The sequence below is a fragment of the Polistes dominula genome, unplaced genomic scaffold (assembly GCF_049000335.1).
Source record: "Polistes dominula isolate Pdom_NZ unplaced genomic scaffold, Pdom_raw_medaka contig_73, whole genome shotgun sequence".
NCBI classification, from domain to species: Eukaryota; Metazoa; Arthropoda; class Insecta; order Hymenoptera; family Vespidae; genus Polistes; species Polistes dominula.
The window spans coordinates 2,276,356-2,293,154 of record NW_028300951.1 but is presented as its reverse complement, the minus strand read 5'-3'; the positions used below and the strand labels follow the sequence as shown (position 1 = coordinate 2,293,154).

The window sequence follows — 16,799 nt, the reverse complement described above, 5'->3', positions numbered from 1 at the left end:
CCGTGATAAAATCAACCGGAAAAGTTATAAGCAATCTTTAAACAAAAAAACAAAGAGTACATATATATAATAATAATAATACATAAATATCTATAGAAATCCCATGAATAATAAAAAAAATTCTTCCATACATTCCTACATACATAAATACATACAAACATATACATAAATCTAGATACATGTGTTGTAGTAGTAGTAGTAGTAGTATCAGAAATCAGTGAGATGGCAAAAGTTCGAAGGTTGAAAAAAGTCGCGGAACGGAGGCGACACGCGTGCGTGCACACGCGGTACCTCCGTCCACGATCGCGTGCGGGTATTTATACGGACCACGGAAATCGGGGCCGTGGGAAACAACCACCATACCACCATTACACTACCATCACCACACAACTCTGACATAACAGAGGACTTTATGTAGTATTATTCTCTTGGCACGAGCTGTTCAACAGTATGTGTGTGTGTATATATATATATATCTGTGTGTATGTGTAAGAGAGAGAAAGAGAGAGATTTTACGACGCGACACGTGCTTCTTTTCTTTCGATTGGCGAAAGTTAAAATGATTCGATCATTTCCTCTTTCATTTTATCTCTCACTCTCTCATACACACATACACACAAACACACTCATGTGTATATTCATTTCTTCTCTCTTTCTCTCTCTCACTCTCTCATACACACAAATACACTCATGTGTATATTCATTTCTCTCTCTCTCTCTCTCTCACTCTCTCATACACACAAACACATTCATGTGTATATTCATTTCTTCTCTCTCTCTCTCTCTCTCTCTCTCACTCTCTCTCTCTCTCTCTCACTCTCTCATTATCTCTTATATACACACATACGAGTACGTACACTTATTCTCTCTTATACACACATATGTACACTCATTCTGTCTTATACTCACACATATAATCATTTTCTCACTTTTTCTTACTCTTTCTTATACATACACACAGATACACATATTCATTTTCTCTCTTTCACTTTTTCTTTCTCTCTCACACTCATATGCATATACTCATTCTTTCTCTTTCAATCTTTCATTCTATTTTTCTCTCATACACACATTAATTCTCTCTCTTTTTATTCTCTCTTTTACTCTCTCTCTCTCTCTCTCTCTTACGCATATATACTCATAATCTCTTTTTCACACATATACACTTATTTTCTCTCTTTCATTCTTTCTTTTTTAATTTTTAACTATTTTTTTTCTTTCTTACTCTCTCCTACTTTTCTCTCTCACTTTCATACATATACACACATATATATTCATTCTTTCTCTCTCGTACTCTTTAAATTATTTTTTTTCTTTCTTTCTCATTCTCTTTCACTCTCTCTCTCTCTCTCTCTCTTACATATACATACACATATGTCCACTTATTTTTTGTCTCTCATACTCTCAAATTCTGTTTTTTTATTTTCAACTATATCTCTTTCTCTTTCTCTTTCTTTTTTTTATTTTTTTTGTTTTGTTTTTATTTTCTCTTTTTGTTTATCGTTTTGGTATACACCTATATTTGGTGAACAGTTGTAATAAGAGACGAGTTTTAACAATAAATACGAGATCGTTTAAATTATTATGTACGATATTATTTCTCATGTATATTATTTAAATTGTATACTATACTACGTGTATGTATATATGTATATATGTGTGTACTATTTTTCTCTCTTTCTTTATTTCATTATTTTCTTTTCTTTTCTTTTTTTTTTTTTTTTTTTATTTCATGTTATTATTTCGTGTGAAAAATTGATTGAATAATTTAACACGTAAGCAAAACGAAATACGTGCACGTGTGATTATTACCATGGTAAATAATAAGATCATGTTAACTCTCTTTCTCTCTTTCTCTCTCTGAGTCTCTCTCTCTCTCTTTCTCTCTCTGAGTCTCTCTCTCTCTCTTTCTCTCTCTGAGTCTCTCTCTCTCTCTCTCTCTCTCTCGAATGATTCTTTTTAATGATTATTACAACCTGTTTCGATAAATTTTTATCAGAAGATATTTCAATTGTTTTTTCCTGAAATTATTTTTACAGAAATTCTTATTAAAAATATTCTAATTTTTTTTTAACATTGATTAAAACTCTGATCAGAGATGATTGTTTATAATAATTGATAGATTTAAATCGAGTATTAGAAGTAAATTTGATTTTTAATATCTTTTTTGAATTAAACGATTATTTGGATTTAGTTAAATAACAAATTTAATGTAATATTAATTTAATGTTTTTTTTTTTAATTTAACAAATAATTGTGTGTGTTTATTCTTTTTAAAAAAGTATTAAATTTAAATGAAATTAATTTGATAAATTAATAATTTGCTCTTTCAAGATTGTTGGATGTATTTAATACAGGGTTGTACGAAGTATTGCCTACCCTACAGGCTCAAGATGCAACCCTTGTTAAATTGTATATTAATTTCTTTTTTCTTTTATTTTTACCAATATTATTTATAAATTTTGTCTATACCCATTCTCCTTAAAAATTCTTTATTTTTCTTATATATATAATAATAATAATAATAATATAATGTAATAATATATATTAAAAAATATATATGATATTAAAATATATTTGAAAATAATATTTTAATATAATTATATAAAATAATATATTAGAATAATAATTTATTTTTTAATATATTCTACAAATATATTTATAATATAATATATAATAATTTTAAAATTTAATATAATATATTAAAAAAAATTAATATATATAATATTAAATTAATATAAATGATATTTTAAAAATATATTATTATAATAATTATATTGTTACAATTATTTTTGTATAATTGCGTATTAATTTTGTTTTTTATTTTTAGACAATTTTTCTTTATATAACTTGTTACTGTATACAACTTTTTGATTTGTTCAAAATATCTTAATCGTTTGATTGAGCCATAAGGTTTAGTTAGAACTACCCCTTTTCCACTCCCACCCTTTAGAATATTTCCTGTTATACTAACCGTAAAATAAATACTATATATATGTATATATTGAATTAACCCTATCTAAAAGATGATATCTCCCCTTTACCCTTACTTACAAAAATATTCACCCCTTACTTTTATATTCTATTATCATTGGATACATACGTATGACCATCGGACACCTTGGCGATCTTTTGTTGTTTCATTTTTTTCTCGTCATAGATGAGGGGTAGTTTCAACCCCTCCTATCTAACTTATGGCATGGAAAATCATGTGAATTCACGCACTGGTTCGTTCATTCATTCTTTACTATAACTTGAACATGTGTGGTATCCATATGTGACATACACGTGTCCACAATTTTTGGCTATTATTTAATCAACGAATTCACCTTCATGAGAATTGCAATTTTTTTTTTTATTATAATTATAATAATACAAATCTCAATTTTTTATTTATTAAATTAATAAATTAAATATGTATTTTGTTTTTTTGTTAAAACCATTCGCAGAAGAGTCAAAGTAATTTTTTATCTCTTCTTTGAATATTTTGTTATATTTTAATTTTTTTTTATTTAATTTATAAAACATTGATTATTTATAAATACTATTTATATTATATTAATTTATTGTAGATAAATATATTATTTATATTAGGGTAATAAGGTACAAGGAAGAAAGGTTTTTTCAAATGATAAATCAAATGATTTTGTTTTACAATAATTGTTTTTATTTTTTTATTAAAAATACTTGGAAGACATATAGGAAATTTCCGTTGAATTATAACGGAATACTATTTTTAGTATTATAGTCAATATCACAATATGGATATATGCTATAGATTATAAATATATATATATATATATATAATATATATCTAATATATTCTCATAGGTACAGATATTATCACAAATGCGATTGATATTATCGCAATATAAAAAAAATAAAAAAATAAAATAATATAATAAAAATTACAATACGTGTAGGTATGTAAAAACCTTAAACAAATAATTTCTTATCTCTCTTTATCATCGAACCTTTTTAAAATTTCGAAAAAGAGAGAGGTCACATTTATCGTAGTAACTTAAATCTAAGAATACACAAATTGATAAAGTCTTAGTTTTTGTCTCGATATAAATTAATAATATTATAATTCTAATTATTATTTAAACTATTGATCACAGTTTCGATGTATCTTATCTTACAATGTCTATTTGTTGTTTAATTATTTTTTGTTTGTTAATTTATCAAACTGAAGCACACGATAATCTCATAACTTTGTCAATAATTCCATTGAGATGATTCAAATCAACCAAATAATAATAATAATAATAATAATAATAATAATAATAATGATAATAATAATAATAATCAAAAGTACCATCAATAATTCTAATTATAGAGATCATCGTTAAATAAATGATTAATAAATAATAATAATTGATCAGGATGATTCGTTAGTTTGTTAAAATTAAAATTAAAATTAAAATGGTCGTCTCTCACGCAACTTGCATTTCAGGTGTTTGATGTTGCGAAAATGCTCGTTCCTTGTAGCAAAGATCACTGTCAGCAAGTGTTAGGGTTGTCCAATAGAAATCACCCGCGTGGGTGTGTGCAAAGTGTACAGGTACGTAACACTGACCAGGAACAACCGGTACAACTGTCATTTGACCGTCAAGACAAACGGTAATGGCAGCACCTTCCTCAGCATCTTCAAGTTCAGCCAATAATCTTCTTTCCAAGGCTTCATTAGCGTTGTTTTGATTGTCAACTTCCTCGGTGAAGATGTCTGATGGTGTCATGGCAATTTTTGAACATTTATTATATTTTCCTTTACTTGTTTTCTTCTTTAACAAACGTAACAATGGTTTTAACATTCTTCTCATTGTTTTACTATTGTTACTTGTTTTGTTATTATTGTTGTTGTTGTTGTTGTTGATATTGCCAGACATCTTTAGGTTGTACAAGTTATCATTTAACTCGTTCTCGTATTCGAACACGTGGCTCATAGTGGCGGCAGCCATTTTCTTTAATTTCTTCTTATTTTTCACTCTTCTTCTTCTTCTTCTTATTATTATTATTATTTTTCTTCCACAACGGAACAACCGCGCACTTAACCGGTTTTCCGTTCAAAACTCTTGTCGATTACGCGAGAAGAAGATTTATTTAATATTATATATATATAATATTAATTATATATATATATATAGTATATGTTTTATTCGAAAACGTGGAAAACGTATCGATAATTCAATGTTTATGTTTTTGTTTTTGTTGTTGTGTTATGTTTTACGCTAACTTCTCAATTTCGTTTAAGAGATGATATTGAACGAAGAGCTAGTGAGCGAATGATGGTTAAGACGAGCAACCCTGGGCCCTATATAAGCGGTTCAAGCAGGACGGGGTGTTAGAGTGGGGGTAGGGCAGGTGCATTCTGGCTGTGGGAACTTGGAGAATTCGGAGCTTCCCACGTCGGGGTCCACGCCGACCATCTGCCGATGTTCTCTTCTCTTTTCAACCAACACCACTCTCTCTCCTTTCCTCCCTTTCTCTTTACCCTACCTCCCACCCTCGCTCTCCTTTTTTTTTACTTCGATCAAGGAGTTGGGAGTTTTGGGTGAACCTACTACCATCGGCATAGAGAAAAGTACACTTCTCTAGTGCTCTTCTTTACCCTCCCCCCCACTTCACCCCCCATCCCCATCCCCATCCCCTCTCCTAACACTCAAAGAAAGCGAAAGATATCCCCTAACCACCCCCGTTCTTCCCCTTTTCCCAATCTTACACATTAGTCACCCTCTTGGAACTTTCCTCTTTTCCTCTTTCATTTTGGAAAAGACTTGGTTTCGGATTTCAACCTTAGCCAATAGCTGTTTTGTATTTTCTAAGCTTCCTACTCAAGGTGCAGAGGGTGTATGTATGTGTGTTAAGGGTAAGTAAAAGAGGGTGGATTATGGTGGTTCTCTTTCTATATATCTTTCTATATCTTTTTCTATTTTTTTTTTTTTTTATTATTATTCTTTGAGTTAACAGATCGAACAGGATCGTACCTGTTACGACAAGTTCGTGCCTGTCCTTGATGTAATTCAATCGAGTCTAACTCTAATAATCGTAATCTTGCTCTTACTAGTTATGATTAATATTAATTATTTTTTTTTTTCATTAATAATTGATAAATTAATTTATATGTGGGAATTGGAAGGATGAAGGGTAATTTTTTGTTTAAATGAAAAAAAAAGAAAAAACAACATGGGTATAAAGTTTCTTATTTATTTGTTTTATTTGTGATTTAGTAATTATGTGCTTGTAATTATAATTATTTTTAATTTAATTAATTTAATTATATATTAGAATTGAGTAATGTTTTTTTTTTTTTTTTTTTTTTAATAAAATATATATTTATGAAGTTTCTTATTTATGTATTTTATTTGTATTTTTTTAATTATGTATTGTAATTACAATTATTTGTAATACGATACATTACAAACATAAATTTAAAAGATTTCAACACGTGTTAGTCGACGATGCAATTATCTGCAATCTTTTATTATATTAAATTGTAAATTAAGTATAATAATAATAATAATAATAATAATAATAATAATAATAATAATAATAAAAAAAAAGAAAAAAAATAAATATAATAAGATAATATAATAATAATTATTAATCAATATTAATACGATAAATTATTATTACCCAATATTATTAAATAATTATAATGCAAGATATGAGATCGTGTAAAATTAATTACATTTCTATTAGCTAATTGGAAAAATGATATTTTTCAACAGGTGTCATAACACTTTTTAATCACATTTTGCTAATCGTAAATTACATATAATAATAGTAATAATAAAAACAATAACCCATTCAACTTTACTCCTACTTTTTTTTCTTGTTTTTTTTTTTTTTTTTTTTTTTTTATATACGTTGTTACATTAATTGACTTTAATAAGAAAACCCCGTGACGGTAATTATTATTATACTTTCCATCGAATTATAGTAGTACAAAATTAATCAAGATAAATTGATCGATTATGATGGACTCACGCAAAGGTGAAGATTAAAGTACATAATACGTAATAAATAAATATCATTTCATGTGAAATTGCAAAAATAAAAAGACAAAAAAAAAATTGCTCATATATACAACACTTGTCAAATTTCATATGATAATCGTGCGGTAAGTTGTAAGTACCGTGTAATCGAATAATCGAAAAGTGAAACGATTATGTGACCCAGTTAAATCGTGAAACATTCAACATTCGACTTCCCAAACAGATTTGCATGGAATTTATTGCTTTTGATGCGTGTGTGAACAAGTACAAAAAAAAAAAAAAACAAAAAAAACAAAAATGATACAAAAAACAACACGAACAAGGAGAAGAAAATAATGGTAGTATAAAAATATGAGATCGGAGAAACTACAAAAAAAAAAAAAAAAAAAAAAAATGCTATAATTGACGTGTGAACTTATTCGCCAATTTTTCCATAATTACGCCGCACCCCCCTCCCCCCATTGCCACGTCATATTTCTTTTACACGCGTTTATCGAAAAAAAAACTAAAAAAAAAAAAAAAAAAAAAAATAAAAATAAAAATCGTAATCAACATTTTTTCCCATTATTATTATTATTATTATATTCTTTTTTTTTTTCAATTTGAACAAAATCCGAGAGGGCAAAACCTTGCACTCTCCTTGTTACACCACTTTCATAATTATGGGCATATATATATATTTTTTTTTTTTTCATTTAAGAAAAAAAAATATTACACTATTCAAATATATAATTACATTAATTAAATTATACAAACATTAACATATTTAACGTATCGTTGATAACCAACCTGTTTTGAAATTTTGCAAATTTATTTAAAAAAAAAAAAAAAAAAAAAAATACAAAAAGCAAAAAAAAAAAACACACACACACAATTTACATTTTCTTCTATTAACCAATACAAAATGCAATTAACTTTTTTAACGAGTACATCCTCTCTACGTTTGACTAATGGGAAAGGGAGACTAATAATGTGCCCATGCACAGGTTTGTTTTCCACCATAAGCCCCCCATAGTGTTAGTGGAGTTCAAGAAGAAGTGTCGAGGGGTAAAACTCGACGAGGTTTAGATTTATCGAGATAAATAAAGAGAACGACCCTTACCATCGTTAAATATACCTTCTACTTCTATGTGTGTAATATGTGTGCACATGTCCGTATACGTATCTGTATATGTGTGTGTTTTTTTTCTTTCCTTTTTTTTTTCCATATTCCTCTTTCTTTCTCTATCTTTAGGAAAGAAGGTTGGAAAGAAAAAAATTGGGGATATAATCCCTATACGTAACTCATGGTGGTTATATCAAATTTACCCCATATATATAAGCTCATCTTTTTTTTTTTTCGTTTGATTTTTTTCTATTTTTTTTTTCTATTTTTTTTTTTCTATTTTTTTTTCTACTTTGTTCTTTTTTTTCTGTTTTATTTTTTCTCTCTTTTTTTTTTTTTTTTATCCTACCATCATAGAATCACTAAACTTTTTTCTATTCGTCGTTCAATAGATTGAATTTTAATTTAGTAGTAGTGGTAGTTGTTATCCAATGAGAAAAAAAAATTATTATGTTGGTTCTTTTTTCTTCTTCTTTTTTTTTTTTTTTTTTTTTTTCATCAGGTTGTTCCATGACCTATCCTATTTCTCCTATTTTTTTTTGTCCATACATTTTTTGTTCTGTCACTCATTTTTTTCTGTTGTTTGTTTTTTTTTATTTTTTTATTTTTGTTACCTTTAACAACCTGTTTTCTAGACGTTTCAGGTGTTTTTAATCATCCTTTTATTTTTTAACTAGACACTATCGTGACTGGTTAAAATTAATGTGGTTTTTTTTTATTTATATATTAAATAAAAATTAATTATTAGAATTTATATTTGTATTTTATTATTTATACATTTGTCTCTGTTTATTTATATATTTGTCGTTTAAATTTTACGTCGATAAATTATAACTCTACGAATGCAATATTATTATTATTATTATTATCATTGTTATCGTTGTCATCTAAAAAAAAATTGCTGTATTTATTATTGAAATAATTTAATTTATTTTATTACAAAAAAAAAAAACAGTGCATAATTTTTGTTTGTATTTAAAGTCAAATCATGTGTCCTTAGTTTTATTGTGTAAAAAAATGTTGCCAATGAGATAATCTTTGAGGTAAAAGATAGAAAGATCGAAAGAAAGAAAGAAAGATAGTTACAGGGGATGAAAAAAAGAGAGGGGAACAAATAAGGGATGTAAACTTTATATAACATAAGGGTGCCTCTATCCTATTTGAAATACTTGCCTGTGTTCAGTCACCTTGTTCAGGTGATATTTGTTTTTTCACTTGTCGTACCTATTTCAAATTACGATACACGTTTCAGGTAATACACGGTGACCTTGTAAACCTGTACAGGTGAATTTACCTGCAAGATTCTTTTTAATAGACATATATTTCCAATATAATACATTTCACGAGAGAATTTCATTCGAATAATTATTATTATTCTTACACATTTTTCTTAACAATTGGTTTTACATTTTTGTTTTTTTTATAATCTTTTATTATTTTGAAAATTCTTGAAAATAAAAGGACGTGGTATTATATTGGTTCATGTAATTTTTTGTTTATTAAATTAATAAAATTCCACACACATACACACACACACACACACACAAACACATCGTTTCGCATACTTTAATCGTTACATTATTAATCCCTAATTTTTATTATTATGTCATCACCGGTTCTAACAGATGAGATATCTTGTTGGGGGTGGGATGAAAGGTAGAGGAGGGGAGGTTTAATACAGGAATAAAAAAAACCTGACATTAGTCGTAGGTTGTTTATTGTTGGGTGGTTTAAACCCAACTCATGGACGAGTTAACTAGGAATCGATCTGATTGGTTTGAACAGGTTTTTCGCCTACGTAAAATGTTGTTGCTTGATTTAAAAGCAAATATATATATATATATATATAGGTGGTAATGAAGGTAATACCGTAAATAAGCAAGTTCGTAATCTAAACGTTTTTCCCCCATCATAATATCTTCCTAAGGGTAAGAGAGAGTGAGTGAGATAGATGAAAGTAAATGAAAATTTTCAAGAAGAAACCAGTCTTCTCAACTGAGATCATCAGATCAGATTCAAATCTTTTGCCACATCTCTTTTTCTTATTTTGAATTTTCTATCTTGTCTCTTTCCATCTTGTTTATTAAAATCCTTTACGAATAAACCGGCTGGAATCAACCAACAAGGACGAAACGAGACACTTAGGTGTAACGACCTGTTACATGATCATACGTTTTTTTGTTTTGTATTTTTTTTTTTGGGGGGGGGGAGGTTTTTTTTTTATCAATTCGATTAGCAACATGTTATTGGAAGTTTTGATTAAATGTTAAGTAATTATTTTGTAATTTATATAGGTTCACGTTTCTTAGATATATATATATATATATATATATATATATATATATATATATATAATTATATTTATATATTGTTATTTAAATATATTATATATTTAATATTTATATATTTAATTAATATATAATTATATTATATTATATATTATATATTTTATTTTATTAATTTCATTGATATATAAGTATATATATATAATTATATTATATATGCTATTATTTATTTATTTATTTATATATTATATTTAATTATATTATATATTCAGTATTTATATATTTAATTAATATATAATTATATTATATTATATATGCTATTATATATTTATTTATTTATATATTATATTTAATTATATTATATATTTAGTATTTATATATTTAATTAATATATAATTATATTATATTATATATTTTATTTTATTAATTATATTTATATATAATTATATATATGTATTATATTATATGTGCTATTATTTATTTATGTATTTTTTAACTATATTTATTATATATTATTTTTATTATATTTTTATTTATTTATTTAATTATATTATATGCTTAATATTTATATATATATTTAATTAATATGTAATTATATAATATAATATTATAATGCGTTAGCTAGTTATGCAGCGATTGGTGCAAATAACGAGTGAAACCCTGAAGGTAAAATAAAGATAGAATAATATATTATATTATATTTTATTAATCATATATATATATGTTGTTATTTATTTATTTGATTTTGTAAATATTTTCTCTTTGGATTAATTGAACGATAATCGTTTTAGAAAACATATTCGTAACTTTTAATTATCTCATACCACTTATACTTTTATACTTGGATAAGTATAACAAAAAAAAGTGAAGAAGAATAATAAAAAAGTAAATAAAAAAAAGAAGAATATATATATATATAGATATAGATAGATATATAGATATATATATATATATATATATATATATATATATATATATATATATATATATATATATACGGATGAACAAATTTAGTCAGATAGTCAGATCGAATTTATTATTTAAAAGAGATACTCTCTCTCTCTCTCTCTCTCTTTGTCTCTCGGAAAGATTTTGAATTGGATTTTAACAGAGAACGACGCGTTAGGATCCTTAAAAGTTATATTTCGATAAAATTGATAGGAAATCAAGAAACTAAAATAAAAAAAAATAAAATAAAAAGATAAGACGACAAGAGAAGATCAAGGAAGAAGGAAGGAAGAAATATAATAATAGTAGTGGTATTTTAATCGAGATCGTGTCAAGTCAAGTCAAAAACGTCGTTTCTAATCTTTCAAAGCTGACAAGAAAGAGGAACACGCTTTGAGAATCTTTAACGCGTGAAAAAACAACCAACTCCTTATCTTGATGTGTTACACCAGAATGACGTTTTAGACTCTACTTCATTTGCATAATCTAATATCCCTCAGCTTTAAATACCGTCCGAACGATACGTTCGAGAACATCGGTATTTATTTTTTTTAATTTTTTCTTTTGGGGGGGCGGAGTGGGTGGGGGTGGGATTAGGGGGGGGGCGAGTTTGTTTTCTTTCTTATTTCATCTTATTTGTCATTTGTTATTCTATTAATTTTTCGTTTTTTTTTTCCTCCTATTTTCTTATTCTTTTATTTGTAATCTTTTTCAGAATGAGAAATAAATGGAAGATATTTCATTAAGAGAAGTAAACATTATTTGTTCATCGATATTTATTTATTTATTTATTTATTTATTTATTTTTTTAATTATTTTTTTTGTCTTTCGTGGCTTTTTTTCTTCTTTTTTATTTCATCCTATTACCATTTGTTATTCTACTATAATTTTTTTTTTGGTTCCTATTTTGTATTCTTTTACTTTCATCTTTTTGACGATGAGTAATAATTACAAGATATTTGATTAATGACAAGCAAACATATTTGTTATTATTCTCTTTTTAGTTATTAATTAAAGTATAATAATAATATATAATAAGTATAATAATTCTATATATATATGTATATATATAATGTTGTCACAATACTAATGGAAAATCTTATATATTCAATAATTTCAAAGATAAAATGCGATTGATAATTTGTATTATTATTTACAACTTGAATTAGAAAATATTTAAATTACATAAAGCAAAACATATTTGTTTGATTACCCTCTTTTTAGTTATTAATTAAATTATATTAATTAATTAATATAATTATTTATTTATTAATTAATTTTTTTTTTTTACTATATTTATTATATATTATTTTTATTCTATTTTTATTTATTTATATATTATATTTAATTATATTATCTATTTAATATTTATATATTTAATTAATACACAATTATATTATATATTAATATAATATATAATATTGCTATAATAATTATAATATATAAACAATTAAAATATATTAATACAATATATTAATATATATATTTAATATAATTATTATACATTTAAAAAAAAAAACCACAAAACTTAATTTATCATCTACCCATACAATTGTTTTTTTATTTTTTTTTTTTTTTGGATGAAAGAGAAGGGAAGGAAACAAATTTATTTTTATTCTATAACATGGAAGAAGAAATAAACAAAACAAAAAAATTCCTAATAAGGATTTCCTTTACGATGATTCCGACATTTAATTATAATCCTCGAATACGATTTCGTCTCAATCGAAAATGTATCCTTCTTCGATAAACCCCATGTTCGTAGTTAAGAAATCAAAAATCGCTTTTGGTCCCTGACCAAAATACCAAGGGAGGGAGGAGGGAGGGAGGCGATAGGAAGGAGGAGGAAGGGAGGGAAAGGAATGGAGAGGACTTTTATCCTTCCTCTTGTTTCTTGTCCCTTCCTTCCCTTCCCCCCCCCTCCTTCCCTTTCCTTCCTCTTTTTCAAATGATTCTTATAACCGGTTTTCTCTTCTCTTCAATGCGTGTATGTTTGTGTTTGTGTGTGTGTATGTGTCGAATTCTAATTAATTCGAGAGATCGGTTCGATCGTGTTTTAGGAACCGGTCGCGACGGACGGATCCGGTCATGGACGTGGATATATATCCAAGCAAGCGAAACTTCCCTACCTAAAACTTATCTCTCACTCATTTACAACCTACACATAACAACAATAATCAATAATAATTGGAAGAAATAAAAATATGGAAAAATATTGATATCGTCATCCCTTTTTTGCTGAGGACAATGATTTTATTATAACAGTTAAATGCGACGATTAAAATAAAGCAATGCTAATGATTTAAAAATAAAGGAACCAATTAATCAACAACAACAACAACAACAACAACAACAACAACAACAGAAAAACCAAAATAATAGAACAAAAATAAAAATCAAAAATAATAATACAAATATATATATATATATATATATATATATATAGATATTCGTATTATTATTTTTGATTTTTACTTTTTTTATTGTTTTTTTATATATATTTTATATAATATTTATTATTTTTATTTTTATTTAATTTTATATTTAATTTATTATTTTTATTATTATTTAATTTTATACTTAATTTATTATTTTTATTATTATTTAATTTTATATTTAATTTATTATTTTTATTATTATTTTATATATATTTTAATTTTTTTATTTTTATAAATAAAAAAAATAAAAATCAAAAATAATAATACAAATATCATTAATTATATATATATATATATATATATCGAATAAAATTAATTAATTAAAATCGAATACACGATTTTTATATTATCTAAATATCGAATATACGAATTTTATATAGGTGCTTATATCATAATTATAATAAAATATCTATTTACATAGTAGAACACAAAAAAATATAAAAATATACAATGAAACGTTTTGAAATGAAGAATAACAATTAAATAAAAATATAAAAATATAAAAAATAAAATGAAAGAGATGTAGTAATACTACACTTTGCATACCTTATTTTTTTTTTTTAATTTCTTTTACCTACGTCCTCGACTTTTCATTAGCATATAAATAATACACGAGGAACACAGAAAGAGAGAAACAAAAATCACAAAAAATAAGAAACAAAGAGAGAGAGAAAGAGAGAGAGAGAAAGAGAGAGAGACAGGAGCACGGTTTTTCGTAGCTCGCGGTTAAAGTTGGATGGTGCGGGAAGGGAGGGAGGTGGCAGGTTAAAGAAAAGGAAGACCACTTGAAGTTAAAACAGTAGTAGTGATCCCCGGGGGCTTCGTACAGGTACAAACAAGAAGTCCCTTGTGACGTCAGCGGCAGGTGCAACCTATCTTCCATCCTCATTCCACTCTTCCACCCTTTCTTTCTACCTTCCTTTTTCCCTTCCTCAATGTTCCTTTTTCTCTTCCGCCTCGTTTCTCGGTTAACCCTCCCCTCCCCTCCCTCTCCTCCCCCCCTGATCCCCTCCCCTCATTCCTCATCCTTTTCTTCTTCTTCTTCTTCGTCTTCTTCTTCTTCTTCTGCTTCATCTTCATCTCCTTCATCTTCTTTAACTTCATCTTCTTCTTCTTCTTTATGTTCTTCTAATTTCTTTGTTATTTTATTATTATTATTATTATCATTATTATTATTATTATTATTATTATTATTGTTATTATTATTATTATTATTCTTCTTCCTCTTCTTTTTTATGTTCTACTACTTTCTTTGTTATTTCTTCTTTTTTTTTATTATTATTGTTATTATTATTCATCTTCATCTTCATCTTCTTCTTTTTCTTTATGTTCTTCTACTTTCTTTATTATTCTTTTTATTATTATTATTATTATTATTATTTATTTTTTTAATATTAATTTTGTATTCATTCTACTTTCACGATTTTGAGATCAATTCGAGTGTATCACTAAACGTGGAGTACCAATCCTTCCTTTCTTTCTTCTGTTCTCTCTTTCACTTTGTTTTTTATTTTATTTTATTTTATTTTATTATTTTTTTTTTTTTTAAACAGGATCTTCATTTTACACCATGAATCACGTCCCTCGTTTTATTCGGTGATTGGTGTTACGCATGTTTTTTTTTTTGTTCTTTTTAGTTACGTGAGAGATATCACGCTTGATATCGTTACTCGTTTTATCAATGCCTTCAAGGAGTATTCAGGGATATTCAGGGGTGTTCGGGGATATATAAAGGAAAAGAGGAATGGAAAAGGGGAATGGGAATGGGAATGTTTGATGGTAGGGTTAAGGTAGGATAGGGTTGATTTAACATTGAAGTGGTATTTCATTTTATCTCGTTAATCGTATCTATCAACTTGTTACGATCAGATTTTTCTCTACGATGAAGTTTTGTTAACGTTTGCGAAACAATTAATCATACTTCTGTTTTATTTTTCTTTTATCCTCTTCCCTCCACCCTCTTCCCTCCCCCTCTCCCCTCTCCCCTCTCTTCTTCCATCACCATGTCCTCCTCTTGATTCATCTCCTCCTTCACTTCCTCCTCCTTTGTTTTTTTTTTTTTATATCAATTCATCTTTCATATATTTGCATACGAGTATATAATTTTAATATTTATTCTTTATATTCTGTTTGTTGGTGTTGTGTTTGAATTTTTTTAAAAATATTATTCTATCAATTTTATAAATACGAATTTTTGTCTTCTTCTTACGTTCAATCTCTTCAATACGTTCAATATCTTTGTTCTGTTAAAAAAAATTATTAATTAACGGTTGTGTTTGTATTTTACGATAGAATTATTCAAATTTACTACAAACATATCGAAAAAAAAAAGTAATTTTTTTTTTATATAGATTTCTTCTTGCGTCAAAATAAAATAAACGAAAAAAAAAACACGAAAAAAAAATCAAAAAATTCGAGTGTCCGTTCTTCCATCAAACGGTGATTGCTGAAAAAAAAAAAGAAAAAAGAAAAAAAAAGAAACAAAACGAATGTCGAGAGTGAATTAAAAGAAACAAGAAAATACGTTGATTACGAAGGACTACCGTATTAGTATTTTTATTATTATTATTATTATTATTATTATTATTATTTCTTTCGTTTGGATGGTGCTGGTAATCGTTTTAGGCAGGCAGACCAGCAGAAGATAGAGATCTTCGTAATTGGAATTTTATCTCTACCTTTCTTTCTCTTTTTTATACAATCCTATCCTTTCCAATAGGAAGATGAAGAGAAAAAGAAGAAGAAGAAGACGATGGGGTGGATATGGGGGTGGGGAATATGGGAAGTTATATACCTCATTCTCATCGTGGTTGTACTTCATCTTAACGGGATGAATTTATAGTTGGATTATTATACTCATTTTTTTTCTTTTATTATTTTTTTTTCTTTTGATTCATTAGATTATTATTTTATATATTTTTTGTAAATTTTATTTTCATTATTTTTTTTCTTTATATACCTCATATATTATATACCTTTTTATATATATATATATATTTTTTTTATATACTTCACTCTGTGGTTA

The 16,799-nt window shown here is 26.2% G+C and overlaps 3 protein-coding genes across 6 annotated transcripts in view; 1 reads left to right on the top strand and 2 right to left on the bottom strand.

The window, feature by feature from the left end:
- Window positions 1-16,799, bottom strand: part of LOC107063834 (uncharacterized) — a 192,653-nt gene that overhangs the window by 49,855 nt on the left and 125,999 nt on the right.
- LOC107063959 (tubulin monoglutamylase TTLL4) overlaps window positions 1-16,799 on the top strand; it is a 184,978-nt gene that overhangs the window by 46,621 nt on the left and 121,558 nt on the right. The window lies entirely within an intron of this gene.
- On the bottom strand, window positions 3,637-5,623 carry LOC107063962 (uncharacterized). Its single transcript, XM_089172032.1, has one exon. The coding sequence runs from the start codon at window positions 4,959-4,961 to the stop codon at window positions 4,437-4,439; it is 525 nt and encodes a 174-aa protein (XP_089028158.1). The 5' UTR covers window positions 4,962-5,623; the 3' UTR covers window positions 3,637-4,436.

Excerpts from the sequence above, each read along its gene's own strand:
- LOC107063962 (XM_089172032.1), bottom strand. The coding sequence starts at position 4,961 with ATGGCTGCCGCCACTATGAGCCACGTGTTCGAATACGAGAACGAGTTA.